This window comes from Neophocaena asiaeorientalis, unplaced genomic scaffold (genome assembly GCF_003031525.2).
Source record: "Neophocaena asiaeorientalis asiaeorientalis breed wild unplaced genomic scaffold, Neophocaena_asiaeorientalis_V1.1 scaffold317, whole genome shotgun sequence".
NCBI classification, from domain to species: Eukaryota; Metazoa; Chordata; class Mammalia; order Artiodactyla; family Phocoenidae; genus Neophocaena; species Neophocaena asiaeorientalis.
Window position 1 is genome coordinate 3,770,790 of NW_020173114.1, and position 22,761 is coordinate 3,793,550.

General features: G+C 34.1%; 1 protein-coding gene across 1 annotated transcript in view; it reads right to left on the bottom strand.

Annotated features, from left to right (window-relative positions):
* HFM1 (helicase for meiosis 1) overlaps positions 1–22,761 on the bottom strand; it is a 118,426-nt gene that overhangs the window by 46,880 nt on the left and 48,785 nt on the right. The window contains exons 21-27 of the mRNA XM_024743640.1: positions 21,554–21,660; positions 21,411–21,458; positions 6,819–6,916; positions 6,609–6,737; positions 826–911; positions 446–529; positions 164–321 (exon numbers count right to left, since the gene is read on the bottom strand). Of these exons, the coding sequence (XP_024599408.1) occupies positions 164–321; positions 446–529; positions 826–911; positions 6,609–6,737; positions 6,819–6,916; positions 21,411–21,458; positions 21,554–21,660 (710 nt within the window). The remainder of the gene's footprint in view (positions 1–163; positions 322–445; positions 530–825; positions 912–6,608; positions 6,738–6,818; positions 6,917–21,410; positions 21,459–21,553; positions 21,661–22,761) is intronic.

The window sequence follows — 22,761 nt, forward strand, 5'->3', positions numbered from 1 at the left end:
ACCCAATATTAGTATCTTCTTTAATAGACAAACTATCCCGTTATAGAATCAGGAAAATGTAATTTAATTGATCCCACCATGATTTTATTACTCTTTTCCTCAGCAGAATTTTTCTTTTATAGTATATGCTTAGAAATAAAACAAATAGAAATTTCACACTTACATAATTTTGTGCTTAGAAACCAGTTGATTATCTGCATCACCTATAATTAAGGTAACGTAGTGGGAATCTGGTGCTGTTCTTTTAGTTTGTAGCTGTTCAAAATTTCTTAATATAACAGTCACTAATATTTCTGCCATGGTATCACTATATCTTGCAATCTTTAAAAAAGGATAGGCATAAAAAGTGTTAAAAATAACCTTACTACTCATACTCACCTCCAAGTCAGCTATGGGTAGCTTTAGTCCTGAAAATCAAAATATATGAAAAATAGAAAATATTTACCTGTTCCACTTCAAGTTCATATTTTGGTAGATACATCACTGTTTCTTTTATCTGAGTTCCAAAAGGGGGATGTCTATTTAAAATCTAAAACATATTTATGTCATTATGTTCTTATTACAACACTAAAAACTCTTTTAGTAAAATATTTTTTAGAGTCAATAGTTTTAACATGCTTATTATCTAAAATCTTAAGTTAAAAATATATATGACTGGGCTTCCCTGGTGGCGCAGTGGTTGAGCGTCTGCCTGCTGATGCAGGGGACACAGGTTCGTGCCCTGGTCAGAGAAATCATTTTTTGACAGAAATAAAGATACAAAAGTCAGGCTTTAGAATTTATACAGAATTCAGGTAACATTAGGAATAAGTAAATATTAAATACCAGTTCAAGTTTCCTTGCATCTGTTTCTTCTATCTTTTTAAAGGTAGTCAAACCTGCATTTACCATAGCATTTGATAATGTTACACCTGTGGAAAATTAATCAAATAGTTTTTAAACAATCCACTTAAAACTAAATCTACACTTAAATATTTAACAACTACATTAGTAAAAAAGAAAAATTTAAAGAGCCAGACTAATGACTTATTTTTAAAGTTGTTAAAAAATGTTCTCAATTGGATTAATTGGGCTGCGACGTTATTTGATTGTTCATATTTATTTTTTCAAACTCAAATAAAACACTCATGTGCTTTATAAAAGAAAGAGGAATTCTTTGGTCCACATGATGTCTCAACCCTTAGTTTCACCTTATGTCATAGAGCAAGTACCAAGAAACATCTACGGTTATACTCATGTTTTTAAAAAAGGCAACATTATTCAGGGATGGGAATATTGTTTCATGAAGCTATGGCTCTCTGAGCATTTCTGTCTTGAAATGAGTTCATGGTAGGTTTATGCTGAACTTTTAAAGAAACAGGAACTCAAGAAATTGAGTTCTCTGTTTCTGTACTAATTCAGATAATTTTACTCTTCTGCCTAAAATTTCCAATGCCTTTCCATTGCATTTAGAATAAAATGGCAATTTCCTTACTATGGCCAAACTCCCTTACCTATATGACTTGAACACAGCCTACCTCTCCCATTTAATTTCCTACCATTCCCCTCTTGCTGACTATTCTCCAGCCACACCGGCTTTAATTTTGCTCCTTAAATACATCAAGTGCTCTTCCATCTTTGGACATTCTCTGTTTCTTCATGCTTTGAGAAACTGTAATTTTTAATTCTTACACTCATATGAATGATTTTAACCAAATCCCAAAACAGAAGATATTGTCAGAAGCATAAAATTCTCAACTAGTACTACCTTGTTTAAGGCACACATATTACTGATGAGGGTATGATACTCCTTTCCTTACTCATATCTTTAACTATTCTTGGGAATTTCTCTTACTCAATCTTTAAACACAACTCCTAGTATTCTTATTTCCTTAATGTTCATTTCCATTTTCCCTTATAACCTTTCCTGATTTTTAATTTTTAGTTTATAAACATTGTTGAAAATCAACTTGCATTCATTATTTTTTCCTGGTGCTCAATAAGAACTTAGATTTACTATTTTGTTTGGATTCTCTCACTTTTCTATTACATGAATTTTGCTGGTCAATATTTGTTTCTTTTTGTTCAGCTGTACTAAGTGTGAAAAACATGTTCGTGTTCAACAATTTGGAAGGGATAGAATGCAACTGATGCCCAGACTGACAATATTCTAGAAAGTCAGAAAGACTGGCTTCTTCCAGTATAGTGAAATTTTATTAATCAATTTTTATGGATAATTCATACTTTTCTTAATCATTCTGCTATTGATGGACATTTAAGATTATGTGATTATAAACAATGTTTATATTTGTATCCATGTGGACATATTTCTATAAATTTAATTGCTAAAGTGAAATTGCTGTTTTAAAGAGATTGTGCATTTTAATTGGTAGATATCATGAGACTTAGGCTCCAACCAACACTGCATGAGAATGTTCATAACCTTATACTATCTCCGCTATAGGACTTTTAATTTTTGCTCATTTGGTGAGTGAATATAGTTTCCTTTGGATTTATTTATTTATTTTTACAATTTTACTGACTGAAGTATAATTCACATACAATATACTTGACATGTGATTTTGTGTGTTTATGTATGTGTGTGTATGAGAAACTATCACCACATTACCATTGCCTCTAAAAGTTTCCTTGTGTCACTTTGTAATTCTTCACTACCTCTTCTGTCCCCTCCCCACACAGTCCCCAAGCAACCACTGATCTGCTTTCTATCGCTATTGTATTTTCTAGTCTTTTATTTAAATGGAATTAAATAGTTTTCTTTTTAGTCTGGCTTCTTCTACTCTGTATAATTATTGTAAGATTCATCCATGTTGTTGTTTGTATCAACACTTCATGCCTTTTTATTACTGAGTATATATATCCATACTATGGGATATACCACAATTTATTTTCCATTTGCGTGTTCATGGATATTTAGGCTGTTTTCAAATGTCTTGGTTATTAGAATTGTGTGTCTACATGCTTTTATTTCTTTTGGGTACTTAAGCATGAAAGGGCCAGTTGCATGGTAGGTTTATGTTGAACTTTTAAAGAAACAATCAAATGGTTTTCCAAAGTGGTTGTAACATTTTACATTCCCACAGTGAGAGTCCCAGTTGAACCATATCCTCTCCAGCACTCTGTCAAGTTTTAATTATTTTAGTGGCGACTTCCCTAGTGGTGCAGTGGTTAAGAATCCACCTGCCAATGCTAGGGGACACGATTTCGATCCCTGATCCGGGAAGATCCCACATGCCACAGAGCAACTAAGCCCATGTGCCACAATTACTGAGCCTGCTCTCTAGAGCCCATGAGCCACAACTACTGAAGCCTGCACGCCACAACTACTGAGGCCTGCATGCCCTAGAGCCCACGTGCTGCAACTGAGCCCACGCGCTGCAACCACTGAAGCCCACGCACTACAACTACTGAAGCCCATGTTCCTAGAGCCTGTGCTCTGTAACAAGAGAAGCCACCACAATGAGAACCCCATGCACCACAACAGAGTAGCCCCTGCTCGCCATGACTAGAGAAAGCCTGCACACAGCCAAAAATAAATTTAAAAAAAAAGAAAAATTAATTATTTTAGTGGATGTGTACTGGTATTGCGTTGTCATTTTAATTTGCACTTCTCTAATGACTAATGATGTTGAACACCTTCTCAGGTGCTTATTTGCCATATACATATCTTCTTTGGTGATGTGTCTGTTTGAATCTTTTGCTCATTGTTTTATTCAGTGGTTTGTCTTATTATTGAGTCATAAGAATTTTTTTATACATTCTAGGTACAAGTCCTCCATCAGTTATATGTTTTGCAAATATTTTCTTCCAGTCTGGTGGCTTGTTTTCTCCTCCTCCTCCTTCTTTAATAGTATTCTATGAAAAGCAAAAGCTTTAAGTTTTGATTAAATCCACTTTTTTTCTTTTATATAGTTCGTGCTTTTGTGTTGTATCTAAGAAATTCTTTGCCAAATCCAAGATCATCTGCTGACTTTGAAGGTAGAGGAAGAGGGCTATGATCAAGGAATCAAGTATTCTCTAGAAGTTGAAGGCAGGAAAATGGATTCATCCCTAGTGTTTCTAGAAAGGAAAACAGCCTTGCCGAACCTTGATTTTATCTCAGTGAGAACCACATCAGATTTCTAATCTACAGAACTTTAAGATAATAAATTTGTGTTGTTTTAAGCCACAAAGTTTGTGGTAATTTGTTACAATGGCAATAGAAAACTAATATAGCATAGTTTTTCTAATTTTAGTTTCTGATTTTCCTTACTAGTATGTAGAAATAAAGTTAATTTTTATATATTGACCTTACATCCTTCAACCATGCTAAACCTTTCCTACCTTCCATGGAATTTTCTACATAGATGATCATGTGATCATGTATGAATAAAAACATTTTTACTTCTTTCCTTTCCAATCTGTATGCTTTTAGTTTCGTTTTCTTGCTTTACTGTACTGGTTAGAACCCCTAGTACAATGTTTACTGGAAGTAGTTACAGTGAGCATCCTTTTTGTTCCTGATCTTAGAAGGAAAGCATTCAGTCTCTCACTATTAAATATGATGTTAGCTGTAGGTTTTTCATAGATGTCCTTTATCAATTTGAGAAATTTCCTTCTATTTTAAATTTGTTGAGAGTTTTAATTAGAAATGGATTTTGGATCTTGTCAACTTTTTTGGGCATTATTGAGATGATCATATGGTCTATTTTAGTTTGTTAATATGAGGAATTACATTGATTGACATCAAGTGGTAAACTAATCTTGTATTGCTAGAATAAACCACATTTGGCCATGATATGTTAGCCCCTTTATCTATCATTGTGTTCAATTTGTTAAAAGTTTATAAAGAATTACTGCATTTATATTACTGAGGGATATCTTTTTTATATTACTGAGGTCTGTCTTTCTTGAATGTCTTTGTCAGGTTGTGATAACAAGGTAATGTTGGCCTCACAGAATGAGTTGGGAAGTATTACTCCCCCTTTTAAATTTTCTGAAAATGTTTGTGTAGAACTGATATTGCTTATTTAAATGTTCAGTAGAATTCACCAGTGTAACCTTCTGTGCCTGGGATTTTCTTTGTAAGGTTTTAAACTACAAATTTAATTTCTTTAATAAATATAAGCCTACTCATGTTGTCTATTTCTTCATGAGTGGACTCTTGACAGTTTGTGTTTTTTAAGGAATTTTCCCATTTCATCAAAGTTGTGGCATTTATTGACATTAGATGTTTATAGCATTCCCTTTCTATCATTTTGCCATCTATAGGATCCATAGTTATATCTCACATTTTTGTTTTTGGAAATTTGTGTCTTTTCTCTTTATTGCTTGATCAGTCTGACTAGAGTGTTATCAATTTCATTGATATTTCAAAATAATCACCTTTTTGTTTTGTTGATTTTTTTGTTTTCAATTTATTTATGCTCTTAAAATTATTTCTTTTCTTCTGCCCTCTTTGGGTTTAATTTGTTCTTTTTCTCATCTTATCACATGGAAACTGAAATCACTCTAGAGAACTTCCTACTTTTCTAATATAAGTGTTTTAGTGCTATACTATTAATAATCTTTCTATATAATTTCAAATTTTTCTGTAAGTTGAAATCTCCTAAATATTGTATGTAACCTTCTTCCCAATTCAGAACTCTTAACTCTGTGGGATGGGCGTGGCATTTGGTTTGCCAGGACTTATGTATTGATAGGAAGGTGAGCCTTTAATCAGGAATCTTTCTTCTACTTTGACCTTGCTTTCACCAGTCAGTCTCCACCTTCACCCCAGTTCCCAGGACTGGTCAGCTCTCTGACTGATTTCCCCCACCGATTTCAAACTTCAAGGAAATACAAAGTAGTACTTCCTCACAAAATAGCTGGAGATCTTTGTTCTAAGGAATAATTAGACAGTCCCCAGTGACCCATTACCTAATTTTTTAATGTCCCCAAGATGCATACAAAATTATAAAGCTAATAAGACTGTCAGCCATGAAATAACTCTCTTTTTGGAGTTCTAGCTATCTAAGAAGGAACAGGGTCACAAAGCCAAAGACACCAAAGTGAAAAATTCCAAAGTGCTTTAGGCATATCCCAGTCTTTGTAAATGGCACCGTGTAGAGTTTTTCAGTTCACATCCTGAGCTAGATCCCAACAGACAGGAAAGAAACCTGTCTATAGAATCTCTATGAAAATCATTACTAATATTGAAATGTTATTGAAAAAAGAGAAAAAGTTAAGATATAAATAAGTGACAATTTTCTGTAATGAATTAGGAATGACCAGGACTAGCTCTGTACCTAGTCATTGAGATCAAAACAAAACAGTCATAAAAGTAGAAGAGAGAACAACACATAGTTACCTAATTACTAAAACAAAATTTCACTCTTGGTTTGAGAACAAATTTAAAAATAAGAACATTAATTTTTATTAGGTTTCCAAATTGATTTCAAATAGAATCCTTTAAGCATAAGCAAATGAAAATCAGATTTTCAAGAGAAGGAAAGTATAGTAACTTATTTAGGCCCATAAACACATTTTTCCTTAAAGGTCTATAACCATCTTAGAACAATTTTTCTAACAGTGAAATACAAAATAAATTGCAGACATTGACACATTGCCTACCTGTATTCAGTACCTACCGATTTTTTCCAGCTGTTTGGATACATGCAGAGAGTTTTCCCAAAGTCTACATCTAAAACACTTCGCTAAAATCAAACTGTTCAACAGTACAGCAAACTTTTCTTGAATAGCCATAAAATCTGACAACCCTAAAAAAAAGTTTCCAATATTAAATCTAGTATACTATTTTACTGGAAAAATATTGAAAATCCATTAATCCTATAACATACATCTTGTAATTCGTGAGCCATTTCTGAAAATCTTCGAAGTATCTTGTGTCAAAGCAAAGTCTTGTATGGGAATGCATCCTAGCTGAGCCTGAATAAGACTGAGGAGAGAAGAAATTTTATTATTTCTTTTTAAAAATTACAATCTCACAGTGTTTGACATCAGTGACTGAAGTATCTCTTCTTAAAATTCCTCTCTGCCTTGATTTCTGTGACACTACATGACTCTGCATCTTGTATCATCATTATTGCAATTGTTGACTTCCTCTTCCCAGCCTCTAAAAGGTCAGTTCTCATTTTTCTACTCTTCTTTATTCACTCAACCTCTCTTTCTCTCAAAAATCTCATTTCTTCTCAAGATTTTTGTTATAATCTCTAGATAGATAAATTTCAAATGATCACAGGGCACTTGCACTTTGACTGTTTTTTTCATCTCAACACATCTAAAATTTGTTATCATATTCTTCTCCAATGCAGCTGACTTTGGGCTTTACTATATATAGGTATTATAGAAAACAACACAATTTATATAATCACCATATATTTATTAAGTACCTATTGAGTAAAAAGCATACTGTTAGGTGATAAAATTCTGTTCAACATTTGAAGGTTGGTAGCTTATTAGTTGATTATTAGCAACAAGCAGTTGCTTGGCCACAAAATTTGAGGGGTGGAAAGAGGGGAGAAAAGAAGTTACCGTCTATTGTGCCTACTATCTCCCAGGTCTTTGCTACCTCTTTCATCTGTTTACTTATCTAACCGGACCTTGATATGCAAGTCCCCCTATGATGCTAACTAAAATTATTAGACTTGTATTACTCTCTGGGGGGATCTCTTGTAAGACCAAAAACAGGTACACAAAGAGAAAGGGTAGAATAGTTATATTTTATGGTTTAGTTTTAGCAAACAATATATGAAAATAGAAAGAAGCAACTAACTTCACAGAATGGGTGCATACAGCTGAAACTACAGAATGATTACTTCTTTTGGCTATAATATATGCTTCTGAAAATTATTTTATATCATCTACTTAGAAATGATTGTACACCCCATGTTCATAGCAACATTATTTACAATCGCCAAAGTATGGAAGCAACCTAAGTGTCCATCAACAGATGAATGGATAAAGAAGATGTGAGATATATATATATATATATATACAGTGGAATACTACCCAGCCATAAAAAAGAATGAAATTTTGCCATTTGCAGCAACATGGATGGACTTGGAGGGCATTATACTAAGTGAAATAAGTCAGAGAAAGACAAGTACTATATGATATCACTTATATGTGTAATCTAAAAAATACAACAAACTAATGAATAAAGCAAAAAAAGAAGCAGAATCACAGATATAGATAACAAATTAATGGTTACCCATGGGAAGAGGGAAGGGGGAGGGGAAATACAAGGGTGGGGAAATATAGGATTATTATGGGATTATATGAAATCATGTGTGTGAAACTTCTGAAAATTGTAAAGCACTATAGAGTTTAAAGAATATTTCATTCAATTAAAAAAACATATCTCACAACCTATTAGCATTAAGATTAGCATTAAAGAAAGTTGGAAACTAAAAAAAAAAAGGAAAGAAAGAAATGGTTATAAAGTTACATGGTTTGTTAACAAAGAAGGAACTGATGGGAAAATGTGGATGGGGTGCTTTCAAGTGCTGGATAAATAAAACTTCTTGTGAAACTATTCTGTAATGCACAAATGCAGAATATATACAAAATTATAGAGTAAAAATAAGACTTTTGAGGTAATATTTATGTTTAACATCAATATACCTTAATAAATAGTACACTTTTCAACATCATACTTCTCTGTCAGAAACTTTACCACAAAAAGCAGTATGTAAGAGAAGAACAAACCTGACTCCATATTGGATCTATTCCTTTAGCTCTAACCTTTGTGCTCTGTTGCCCATACTTAGTCATGCTGGCTCTGAACCTTTGTAAAAATGTTGCCTATGGCTTCAAATATACATAATAGCCCTTTCTCAATGCTCTGCCTCCTAGGCTTGACCTTTAAAAGTATAACATGTTTACATTCATGTAGAGACAAAAAGTTGCAGAACAGAAAATAATGATTGTTGATTGTCATGTTGGAGGTTTACAGGAATATTGGGACCAAACCTACGTGGACAGCTGCAAGAACAAAGGATTCTGGCACCAAGAAGTCTACAACAACAACCAGATACACCCTCTCCCCTTTTAGTATAAAAGGAGCCTGAATTCTAACTCGGGTAAGATGGTTCTTTGGGACATGAGTCCACCATCTTCTTGGTCTGCTAGCTTTCCAAATAAGTGGCTTTTCCTTGCCCCAACACCTGTCTCTCGTTTTACTGTCCTGTCATGCGGCAAGCAGTACAAGCTTGAACTTGGTAACAATAAGCAGGAATGGAAGGGAGAACAGGGATTTATTCTAGTAGGTACAGAACCTTGGCAGGGCTGTCTGTCTCTCTCCACCAGATAAGGCCAGCCTGAGCTTATCCTCAGTAGAAGTAAAAGTCTCACAGCCTCAGGTAAGATGGCACCTCTGCCATCTCAACTAATGGGGTCAGACTTGCATGATAGTTATGTAATGACTAAATCAGGGTTATTGTAAGGATTAAATGAAATAAGGTAATGATGCAATTTGAATTAGGTTCAACCATGACCAGACTATAGAGGCTTAAATATAAATGGTTTATTCTCTTATGTAAAAGAACTCCAGAGTTAGGCAGTCTAGGGCTTGGTATGGTAGTCCAACAAGTCACCAGAGACCTAGGATCCTACTATATTTCTATTGTGCCATGTATGGCTTCCATTCTCAGGCCATCTCATGGTCTAAGGTGACTGTTGGATCTCCAGCCATTACACATTCACTCCATACAACATGTTGGAGGAAGTGGTGGAAGACAACAATTGATGCCCTGTTTACCACCTGACTCCATTTCCTTTAAGCAGCCTTCTAGGAAGACTTACATCTTCTGCCTACATCTCGTTAACTGGACAAACTTAGACACAGGGCCCTATTTAGCTACAAAGTTGACTGGGAAATGTAATCTTTTCCCTGTGAAGGTAAGATAAATACTGGACAGTCAGCTAGCAGTTTCTGCCATAGGTATGTACAAGTATACCACATTTTATTGCACTTCACTTCATTGCACTTTGCCGATATTGTGGGGTTTTTGCAAATTGAAGGTTTATGGCAACCCTGCATCAAGCAAGTCTATCAGCACCATTTTTCCAACAGCATTTGCTCATTTCATGTCTCTGTGTCATATTTTGTTAAGTGCTGAAATATTTCAAGCCTTTTCATTATTATTATATTTGTCATGGTGATCTGCAATCAGTGATCTTTGATGTTACTGTTGTAATTGTTTTGAATTTTTAAATTAAGGTATGTACACTGTGTTGTTTTTTTTTTTTTAATTTTATTTATTTATTTATCTGTTTGTGCCGGGTCTTAGTTGCGGAATGCATGTGGGATCTAGTTCCCTGACCAGGGATCGAACCCAGGCCCCCTGCATTGGGAACGCGCAGCCTTATCCACTGCACCACCAGGGAAGTCCCTGTACACTGTGTTTTTGACAGTGCTACTACACACTTAACAGACTATAGTCTAGTGTAAAGATAACTTTTATATGCACTGGACTGGGAAACCAAAAAAAAAACTGTGTGACTTGCTTTATTGAGATAGTCATGTTATTGTGGTGGTCTGGAACTGAACCCACAATATTTCCAAGGTATGCCTGTAAAGCATCTAATGCAGTGCTTGGAACACAGCAAATATTCAAGAAATGGTTATTACTATTATCAATGGTTGAGCCATTTATGACCTGCTCTCAGCTTCCACAGTTAGCCAACTAATAAAAATGATACCAGAACTTCCCAAAAGACTTCTGTATACTGGCCAACTTAGTAAAGGAAGGTATAGAAAGAGTAGAAATCCTTCATATGAAGATAAGTTAAAGGTGTACTATAAAGCTGTACAACTCTCTTGAGAGGAGAAAAAGTTATTCTGAAGTCATCTTTTTCTGCCTAAGCATAGAATAAGAATGCCCAAAGAATCAAATGAGAGAAAAAAATCAAGATGGTACATGGAGCCTTCTATATAACTCCTCTTCAAATTCCATAAAATGATGGACAACTATATAGGTGTGTTTTTGTGTGTTAGTCTCTATCCACAAAACTACAGGAAAGCAAGAAAGCATGCCATTGGTGGGCCAGAAAGTTGAATGTTAGAAATCATATCTATGAAAAAGATCAAATCTATGAGAAAAACAAAACCAGAGATTATCCATGGTACATGCAGAAGAATTAATAGATCAAGAAGGAGAGAGGGTCCTAGGGTATTTGTTGGAGCAATTCACTGGAATGCTGTATTCTGAGCAGGTAGTTTAGTCTACCCTTGTCACTCTCTCTCATTTGTGGAAAACATTAAGCAGTTGTGGTATGTATTGAGAGGCTAAAGTAGGGAGTGTAGACACTGAGGCCAGAGAGGCAGGACAGTTCTCCAGGTAGGAACGAAAACCCCAGTAGAAGTAGAAAGACTTTACTCTTAAATTGCAAGGTATTTCCACACTTTTATGGGAGTCAATCTAATTACTTCTCCACAATCATTAGAGATAGTAAGTAACAGAATAGGTAGGCAAAAATATATTTACAAATGCAAAAGCAAACAATGAAGAATTACCTAACATTTGAGAAAAAAATTTAAAAAGACACACAATATTAATAAATGAAATAACAATTGAGGAAACAGAGTTAAGTGCACAGAAAAAGAGTTTCAAAATAAGTATAATTGATTTATATAATTAAAATTTTTTCAGAGAGATTAGAAATACCATGTATAACATTTCTCCAAAAAAGACATACAGATGGCCAAGAAGCACATGAAAAGCTGCTCAACATCACTAAGTATTAGAGAAATGCAAATCAAAACTACAATGAGGTATCACCTCACACCAGTTAGAATGGGCATCATCAGAAAATCTACAAACAACAAATGGTGGAGAGGGTGTGGAGAAAAGGGAACCCTCTTGCACTGTTGGTGGGAATGTAAATTGATACAGCCACTATGGAGAACAGTATGGATGTTTCTTAAAAAACTAAAAATAGAATTACCATATGACCCAGCAATCACACTACTGGGCATATACCCAAAGAAAACCATAATTCAAAAAGACACATGCACCCCAGTGTTCATTGCAGCACTATTTACAATAGCCAGGTCATGGAAGCAATCTAAATGCCCATCAACAGATGAATGGATAAAGAAGATGTGGTCCATGTATACAATGGACTATTAGCCATAAAAAGGAATGAAACTGGGTCATTTGTAGAGGTGTGGATGGATCTATAGACTGTCATACAGAGTGAAGTAAGTCAGAAAGAGAAAAACAAATATCGTATATCAACACATATATGTGGAACCTAGAAAAATGGTACAAATGAATCGGTTTGCAGGGCAGAAATTGAGACACAGATGTAGAGAACAAACGTATGGACAACTGGGGGAAAAAGAGTGGGGGGTGGGGGTGGGGGTATGATGAATTGGGAAATTGGGATTGACATGTATACACTGATGTGTATAAAATTGATGACTAATAAGAACCTGCTGTGTAAAAAAATTAATTAAATTAAAAAATTTTCTTTTTAATTTAAAAAAAAAAGAAAGAAACTTATTTTTTAACCCTGTCCTTACCTTTAACCTTACTCATGCAATTTGTTTTGTATTGCTATCAGAATAAACTTTTAAAATCACACACACACAGAAAAAGAAATACCATGTATATTTTAGAAAGCCAAGCAGAGATACAGTAAAATACAAATTTTATCAGTTATTTTCTTTGTAATGTTGTAGGAGCTTTCAAAATATCAATGCTTTAAAATTTCACCTAGAATTCTTTGAAGAATTCTAATAAATCCCTGATATGCTTTAATGCAAAAAAACAAAAAAAATTTATCACTGAAAAAACTCAATAGATAAAGCTGAAGAGCAAATTAGTGAGATGGCTAACTGAGCTAAGACATTCTCCTAAAAGCCAAGCATAAACAGATAAAAAATATGAAAGGATAAGTATAATATGTGGAAGAGATGGTCAGAAGTTCCAACATTCATCCAGCAGGAGTTCCAGAAGGAGTGAACAGAGAGAATAGAGAAGAAATAATTAAATTATAGAAGAAAATTTCCCAGAGCTGAAGAAAGATACAAGTCTACATATTAAGAGGGTCTACAGAATGCTGTGCAAAATAAAGAATAAAGACACACGCAGACTTTCTGGTGAATTTCCTAAATCAGATAAAGAAAAAAGTTATTAATAAAGAACTGAAAACATGGGGACTTCCCTGGTGGTGCAGTGGTTAAGAATCCATCTGCCAATGCAGGGGACATAGGTTTGAGCCCTGGTCCAGGAAGATCCCTCATGCTGCAGAGTAACTAAGCCTGTGCGCCACAACTACTGAGCCTGCGCTCTAGAGTCCACGAGCCACAACTACTGAGCCCGTGTGCTGCAACTACTGAAGCCCGCATGCCTAGAGACTGTGCTCTGCAACAAGAGAAGCCACTGCAATGAGAAGCCTGTGCACCGCAAGGAAGAGTAGCCCCACTCGCCAGAACTAGAGAAAGCCTGCGTGCAGCAAAGAAGACCCAACACAGCCATAAATAAATTAATTAATTTTTTTAAAAAGTACTGAAAACAGATTAGATCACCAACAATGGATGCAAGAAGAGCAGTATAAACATCTGAAGAATGATTTAGCCAAACTTATTCAAATGATAGGGCAAAATACATTTCAGGCTTACAAAGACTCAGAAGGACTCAGAAAATTATTTGAGAATGTATCCAAAAAAAATAAATTATATATCTAAGGAAAAGGAAGAGAGAGATTTTAAAAAGCAGAAAGTAAGCAAAGCAATCAGTAAAAAAAGAAATTAGGTTAAGTCTACAATTTTTAATGCACAGTAAAATATTTTAAATTTAACAATCTGGAACTAAAATCCAAGATGATCTGAACATGGGAGAGAGCAAGAGGCAAGAGGAAATTGAAAATATGATAAAAGTTTTATCTCATATGGGAAGTTTTTAAATGTTCATTTTCTATAGACATTGGTTAAAAACATATAAAATTTTAAAAGAAGAGCTAGTTAGAAGAACAAACAAAACTTGACATATCCAAAAAGAGGCAGAAAAGGCAAAAGAAATAAGTGAGGAAAAAAGAAACAAGCAATAATCGTGCAAATTAGAAAACATACAATAAGATTAAGTCCAAACACAGTATCCTCAGGGGATACATTTCAAGATTCCCCAGTGGATGTCTGAAACCAAAGATAGTATGAAACTCTACATATACTGTTTTTTCCTATACATACCCAGGATAAAGTTGAACCTATAAATTAGGCACACTAAAAGTTAACAACAATAACTAATAATATAATAGAACAATTAATAGTGTTAATAAATGTCATGTGAGTGTGGTCTCTATCTCTCTCAGAATATGTTATTGTACAAATATAATGCCTTTTCCATCTTAACTAAACACTTGACATGCACTGTGGCTGTAACTTTTGCAGCTTGAGGTGCGACAGCAAAACCAGCATGAAATTTCTTTTTCCTTCTTTACAGTTTCCTTTCTTTTTCTTTCTTCACAATTTCACAGGTAGGAGACTCATTCGTACTGTAGATCTTAGCAACCTCAGCATATTAACCTCTTATTAACCAGCATAGCAACCTTTAAATTATTAAATCTAGAACCTATTAAATCTAGAACTTTCACCTTTTCACTTAAAGGAAGGACTTGACAGCTTCTCTTTGGCATATCTGAATTGTCAGCATCACTACTCTTGCGCTTTGGAGCTGTCAACTTTAATAATACAGTAGCAAGTTATTTTATAACTGGCTACTCTATTATTTATAAACTTGCTTTATAGCAAAAGCAAGTTTATTGAGGAAGAGCCAAAAGAACTGCAATTCAGGATATGCAAACTATGGCAAAGCATAGGCAAATCAAGAGAACAAGGAATTTGCTTTACAGGGAAAAGGGGGGAGATAGGAGGGGCTGTGAAAACCAGAGTCCATTGGAGGAAGCTGGTAGTACAAAGTATGGAGGCTTCTCATTAGTCGGGCTGGTACAGTCTCCGACTGGCTGGGCTGTCAGGGCAGAGAGAAGTTTTCTTTTTCCTGCTGGATAGTAAAGTAGAGGGATTTTCCTATCAGAGAGGTAGGTGTACACCTCTTTCTGCTTGGAGCAATTGATGACGCACGGCAGAGTGTGAGAGCTTCCCCTACAGGTCTGTCCTGATTCCAATTTTAGCTGAGGTTCCTTTAATTCCACAGGGCCATTGTTAAGTAAAATAAGGGTTAGTTGAACACAAGCACTGCAATATGGCAACTGTCATCTGATAACTGAGATGCGTACTAAGTGAAGAACAGGCAGGATACACTGGACAAAGGGATGATTCATGTCCCAGGTGGGACAGAGCACAATGAAGTGAGATTTTAAACTTATGAATTGCTACTCAGAACAGTGCACAATTTTAAACTTATGAATTGTTTATTTCTGGAATTTTCCATTTAATATTTTCGGACCACAGTTGACCACTGGTAACTGAAACCGTGGAAAGCGAAACCGTGGATGGGGGGGGGGGACTACTGTAATTATAAAAAATGTGAATGAACTTATTCTCAATTAAAAGAATTCTGAGATCAGGTAAAAAGAAAAGTGATAAGATCTAACTATATTCAATCTATACAAATTATAAAACAATACGAAAATGTTAATAAGAAAAAGATTAAATGATATACTAAATAAAACAAGTATGGCAATATTATTAATAGTGGACAAAACGGAATTAAAAGCAAAAAGTATTCAATAGGACAGTTAGTTGATTCATCTAACCTGCCTCTTTCCATCAGCAGAAATGACAAGACAGGACAAGAAAGGCAACATGGACAAACGGGCCAATAGGCCTGTAGTACCTAACAAATGTGTAAATACACAGGTTAAGTACAACTCCTTTTATTTACAATCCTAAGAAGACAATTTCCTTATGATTTGTTCCTTTATTGTATAATCCATCCTATACTTTTATAGTCATTTCCACAAGTCACAGCTGATTAGACAATATGTCACTCTTCTGTTTACTGTGTACTTGTTCCTTTTCTGTTTGCTTTTCCAAATATATTGGTGGTATATATATATTCCCTTGAACTATCTGACATTACAACTTTAGATCCATTATATAATCTGGCTATATTTTCCTCTTCCAATATAATAAATTACTCTCTTGATTAATAAAACTTTACATGAAAAATGAGTGATATTTCACTTTGAGTAACACAATTAGCAAACTCTTCCTAATGGCAAAATATGCAATTTAGTGCCTAAGGAACACATCATTCATTTATCCATTTACCCTCCACATGGAATAATGATAAAAATTAACCATGTATTAAGCCACAAGTAAAACCACAATATCTATCACAAAGCAGAACTCTAACAGGCCACATTCTCTAATTACAATCCAATAAAATTAGAAATTAACAATAAAAGAATGACAATTTTTAAAAAGTTTTACTTTAAAAATTTTAAACATAATTTTAAATAATTCTTAAGAGGAAACTAAAACTGAAATTACAAACTATTTAGAAAGAATAGCAATAGATTTAGAAAATCTGTAGAACAATGTCAAAGTGGTATTCACTGGAAAATTTGTAGTCTTACATATTTTATAGAAAATTTTAAAAAAATAATAAATGGAGAAAAATACAATTTAAAAGATTACAAAAAGAAGTAGAAGGAAAAAAATGAAGACAAAATGGGAAATTAATGAAATAAAAAATAATAGAAAGTAAAGATTAAAAATGTAAAATTAATAGGACTATTAAACATGATCAATAAGTCAAAAATAAATGGCTTGAAAAGATCAAAATATAGAAACCTCTAGCAAATCTGATTAAGAAAAAAGGAGATCATACAAATAATATTAGATATTAGAAAAGACATTATATATTTAGAGGAAATTTTTAACTTATTAGAGGACAAAATACTTTATGCCATAAAAACTGATAAGCTGGGTGAAATGAATAGCTCAGGAACATATAAAGTAAGAAAAATTGATTCAAAAAAAGTTAGTAAACCTGCAAAGAACAAAAAATGAAAGAAATCGTAAAGAAACCCAACTTTTAGATCCAGAGACAATGGTGAGCTAAAATGGATTGCTCGCTCTTCTCTCTGAATTCAAATCTGTTTTTACAAATAAGTGAGAAGGAGGTTAATGGATTCCACAATCGAATCCAAAAAGTGTGAGAAATTCCCCAGTGGTGAAACACTGGAAACTTGACAATTAAAAACAGTAAAAAGACCAAGATGTCTGCTCTCTCTAAAACTAGAGAACATATACTAAAGTTTCTATCTACAAGAAGTTAAGAAAAATAGAGTTGCAACTATTAGAAATCAAGAGATAAAACTATCACTATTTACAGATAATATGATTGTCTATCTAGGTAATCCCAGCAAACCAACTAAAGGACAACTCATACTATTAAGAGAGTTCAGTGAGATAGCCAGATAAAACAATCAAAATTTTAAAAATTGATAGCCTTCCATATACCATCAATAACTGACCATAAAATGCAATGGTATGCAATGTAAAGAAGGACTCACAATATCAAACTCCATAAAATACCAAGAAATAAACCTATCAAGAAATATAAAACCTAAATGATGAGTTATAAAATATCACAGAAAGACATAAAGATCTGAATAGATGGAGAGAGATACCATATTCCTAGATAGAAAGATTTCAGAACTGTTAAAGGAAGAATTCTTCCACAAACTAATCTATAAAGCCAATTTCAATAGGACTTTTAATAAATCTTGACAAACTGATTCTAAATTTCACAGGGAGGAAAAATGCAGGAATATCCAAAAACATTTTTTAAATAACAGTAAGAACGGACTTGCCTTACCAGATAACAAAACATGCAATAAAAGAATAGCAAGTGGGGGGCTTCCCTGGTGGCGCAGTGGTTGAGAGTCCGCCTGCCGATGCGGGGGGCGCGGGTTCGTGTCCCGGTCCGGGAGGATCCCACATGCCGCGGAGCGGCTGGATTCGTGAGCCATGGCTGCTGGGCCTGCGCGTCCGGAGCCTGTGCTCCGCGACGGGAGAGGCCACAACAGTGAGAGGCCCGCGTACCGCAAAAAAAAAAAAATTTAAGAATAGCAAGTAAAACAATGTGGTATTGTCACGGCAACAAAATAAACAGGCTAACAGTAAGTGTCCAGAATCAGATCCTTAGGAATTTAGTTTATGAGAAGGTGGCATTCCAAATCAATAGGCAAAGAGAGAAAGACAACATAGTTATCAAACACTCCTGACTATCTTTCAGGGACAAAATATAATTAAATTCTTAACTCATACCACATATAAAAATTAACTCCAGATGCCTATGAAAAGCCTTTAGGTAAAAATAAAATGATTTTAAAGTATTAGAAGAAACGATAGAAAAAGTCCTATGATCTTAGGATGTGTGGCAGAGACTGCTTTACCTACCCAACATTCATTCTTTATTTCCTTATTAATAGCAGAATCCTAATTTTAATATAGGCACACTATCACCAAGACATTTCCCAGTCTCTTTTGCACTTAGCTGTATTAGGTGAGAAAGGGTTATCTGGGACTTCCAAGAAACCTACTGAAAAGAGAGAGGATATTCAAGTGTAATGGCTGAAGCTCTAGTAGTAATTTTGGACAATGTGGTGACCTTGAAATAGAAGTCATGTGTGGGATAGCAGAGCAGAAAGATAGGAACATAGTATTCATGACACCTTGAAGCCACTATATCTACCTTAGACTATCTACCTTGAGTTGTATATTCTGTGAGAGAAAAGTAGCCTATTTTGTTGAATCTACTGTTAATTCATTTTATTACCATTTTATGTAGTTGAACCTAATCTTAAGAAATACAGGATGAAAAAATAAAAAAAAGAAATACAGGATGGGAAAGGCCTTCCTAAGTAAGCAAGACACAAAACCTAGAAGTCATAAGGAAATGACTGACATGCATGATTTTATAACAATTTAAAATTTCTGTATAAAACCAAATAATATGTATATTCCCTCCTAATAATTAGGGATTTGAAAAGTTTAAAATTTTTCACTCATTAGATTGACAAAAGTTCAAGATAAAAAAACAAGTATTGGGAGGATTTATGGAAATGGTCATTCTTTTTACACTGTGGGTGGGAACTGTAAATAAGATAAGCTTTTTAGAAGGCAATTTGGCATTAAATCTTTTCATGTATATACCTTTTCACCCAGGAATTCTTGAAAAATACGGTGTAAATAAAAGGAAGTTCATTTCAGCACTATTTGTAATAGCAAAAGTTTGTAAGCCATCTAACTCTTCATCAGTAAAGGAGTGGTTAAAATTTACAATATGTTCATACTATAGAATACACTGCTATTAAAACACACATTGGGGGCTTCCCTGGTGGCACAGTGGTTGAGAGTCCGCCTGCCGATGAGGGGGACGCGGGTTCGTGTCCCGGTCCGGGAAGATCCCACATGCCGCGGAGCAGCTGGGCCCGTGAGCCATGGCCGCTGAGCCTGTGCGTCTGGAGCCTGTGCTCCGCAACGGGAGAGGCCACAACAGCGAGAGGCCCGCGTACGGGAAAAAAAAAAACAACACACACACACACACACATTGGTATCAAAATAAATGAGGTTGACGTGTATGTACTGATATAGAAGAACTTCATGACAGGAGCAATAATTATAGTATGACCTTTTTAATATGTAGACATAACGTATGTTTATTAGCCCATATATATGTATGAAATAAATAGAAAGGAAATTGGAAGGACCCACAGCAAACTACTGATAACAGTTACTTCTGGGGGTCAAGGGAGACCTGACTTTTTGCTTTATAAATTTTATTTTTGAATCTTTAAAAATGAATCCATCCATTACTTATATAATAAGAAGAAACAAACAAATGTGAAAAGAAATCACTGACTTGGAAATACACCCTATAAGTTCATTGAAAAATACCAAATAAAGAAAACAGAGCTAGTGCTTAAGATGAAAGACCCAGGAATTATGAAAAATTAAAAAACAGCCTTAAAGGGCAGAAAGGTGAAGGATAAAATTTTAAAATTAAAATGATTAACACCTACCTGAAAAAGAACTGATCTGAAATTCAGCAAAGTAACAGGAATATGAGAGAGACATAAAAGTGGTAACTATTAGCCATCATCACCCACCAAAAGACTGTACATTTTGGATTAAGAAAATACCCCACACACATTCACTCTTCCTAGCCACACTCAAGTAGTTGCATAAAGGTGGGAAATTATAATGGGAAGTTAAATTATGATACATATAAAAACAATTATAAAGTCATCAATTTTAAAATCTGACAGTCCCAATGAAAAGAATGTATGATCCAATCTAAGGTAAGGTAAATGAAAGCGTTAAAATTGCAAATAGTGTTCCCAACAAGGTGCTTGTGGAAAAATACCTTGATTTAATTTGACTCAGTAGTTGATACAACAGAGTATATTGAAAAAAACATTGTGAGAATTAAGAGATCTAGATTCTAGTTCTATATCAGCCCCCAGTATAGCAACATAACCTCGAGCAAGTCACAACTTATCTAGGCATCACTTACTTCATTTGTAAAATGAGAGGACCTGGGTACAGGATCTCTAAGTTCTGTATGATCTCTAAGGATATTTAAATTTCTAAAGAAATATATCTAAGAAACAGAACATTAACTTCTGTTGTCCAAGCTGTAGATCTGCCTGATGAGTTGTACACAGCAGTGGAAGTTTGTTTATGAGATGCCATGGTATTTGGGAGATAAAATTCAGTGAGACGTTAGGAAGTATCCCAGAGAACGAGTGACCTCCTTTAGCTAAGGAGAAAAAGGAAATTCTTTGGCCAACTGGTTTTATTGAGCCACATAAAAAAAATCATTTTTACCTGAAATGATCTAAATCAAATGGTTTAACACTAAGACCTAAATACTCAGAAAACCAAGCACTTGGCACCATTTGTGATTGGAAACTGGGTAAAGTCATTATAATACAATGTAACTTTAGTTTACTCTTCCAGCTACTACTCCTCTATATAAACTTCCCTTTCCTGGGAAAATAGTCATCCCATTGTCACAAATACATTCCTCACTGATATCATTGCATTTAGTATGTCTTTCCCAGAATACCACTATCATTCAATAGACATTTACTGTATGTGTTTTCATACTGTCCATTATTTTTATACACATGGTTCTCATTCAAGCCAACTTGAAAGTTCCTGTGGATGAGAAGCATATCTTCTTCTATTGTCTAACTTCCCTCAACAGATTACACTCTCAACGTTTGTTGATTTAAAAATTCACAAATTATCTCTTTTAATTAAAGTCTGAGTTTTGGGAAATTAATTTCGCACCTACATTCTGACTCCTCATTCTTATGTAAATATGTTCTTTTTTGTATTAAGGAAAACAAATTTAAAATAAGTTTAAAAAAAAAACCTTCATAAATGTGAATCAGGACAGGTAATCAGTATTTTAAGACATTTAACAATTGATTTTCTTTACCAATTTACTTTCATTTCTCTTGTTTTAATTCTTCCTCCCATTGGAAATCTGTAAATAAACAAGGCAAAACTTTCATTATTATTATTTATTTTAACTGAATGAAATCTTTTTAAAATTACTTAAAACATATTTAATTTCTGTACCTGATAGTTATCCGATTTGGATCTTTGTTCAAAGTATTCAGTGTTTTCTTTTCATTTGTTCTTAACTGTATATCTAGAAATTCCTTGCAGCTGGCTACCATTGTGACCTATAAAATTTCAGCATTTGTTCATTTAGTTATGTCCATTCTTTACTTCTTTTCTCTAACTTATTTTTTCTGTATTTATTTATTTTTAATGCTGCCTTGGGACATCATGTTTAGCATAATAGAGTTAAAAAACCTGCCTTATACATTTCACTTCTGTAAGGATTCATTCATTCACTAACGAAAGTTTACGAACACTTGTTATATGTCAGATACTGTGTTACACACTGGGGCTATATCAGTAAGATTGTAAAGATTAACAAGATAAAATTTAAAATATTCAGCGTAGCACCTAACACATAATAAGCACTCAATAAATGATTTCATTACTATTGCTATTACTACTGTTATATTATTATTTACCCTTCTATAGTTTGCAAATTATTATTCCTATTGAGGATTATTTTGTAATGAAAACAATGCTGTAGGTATTAAGAAATCTGTATTCTAGAGCCTAATTCTGTCAGATGACTCTGCTTTGGTTTTTCACACCTGTAAAATGAAACTAACACCCTTTCTAATTCTCTTTCACACTTACTGAACTCAAAATCAGATGAGTTAATGTTAACATTAGGGAGTTTCTATTCTTGATTTCTTCTCAGTTAAGAATAATATTCAACACAACATTGTAAATCAACTATACTTCAATAAAAAATAAATTTAAAAAGTATAATATTTACATGAAAATATAAGCCTTCTACTCATCAATTTTAATGCAATTTTTAGTATAATAATCTTATCACAATAATCAACTTAGATATTTTAAATAAAAATAGTTTGGATTTGACAATAAATATAAATGTCATGTTTCATGTTCATATCCCCAGTAATGGAAGAAAGGACCAATACAGTTAACCATGTGCCAAAAACATGACTATGGTTCTAGTCACTGCTATAGCTACAAAGCTGCCCACACTGGTGATATCTTAGAATAGCCTGTTTTTACTCCCATCTTCTCCAAAATCAGTTCTTTTTCCTGGTCTATCACCAATATTATTCTCTTTCTACTGTTATCATTATTCTGATGCAAAGGATTTAGGGAAGAGTTGCAAGTAGGAGGCACATGTGTCCCTCAGTGTCCCTCATTCATGGCAGACTTTCCTA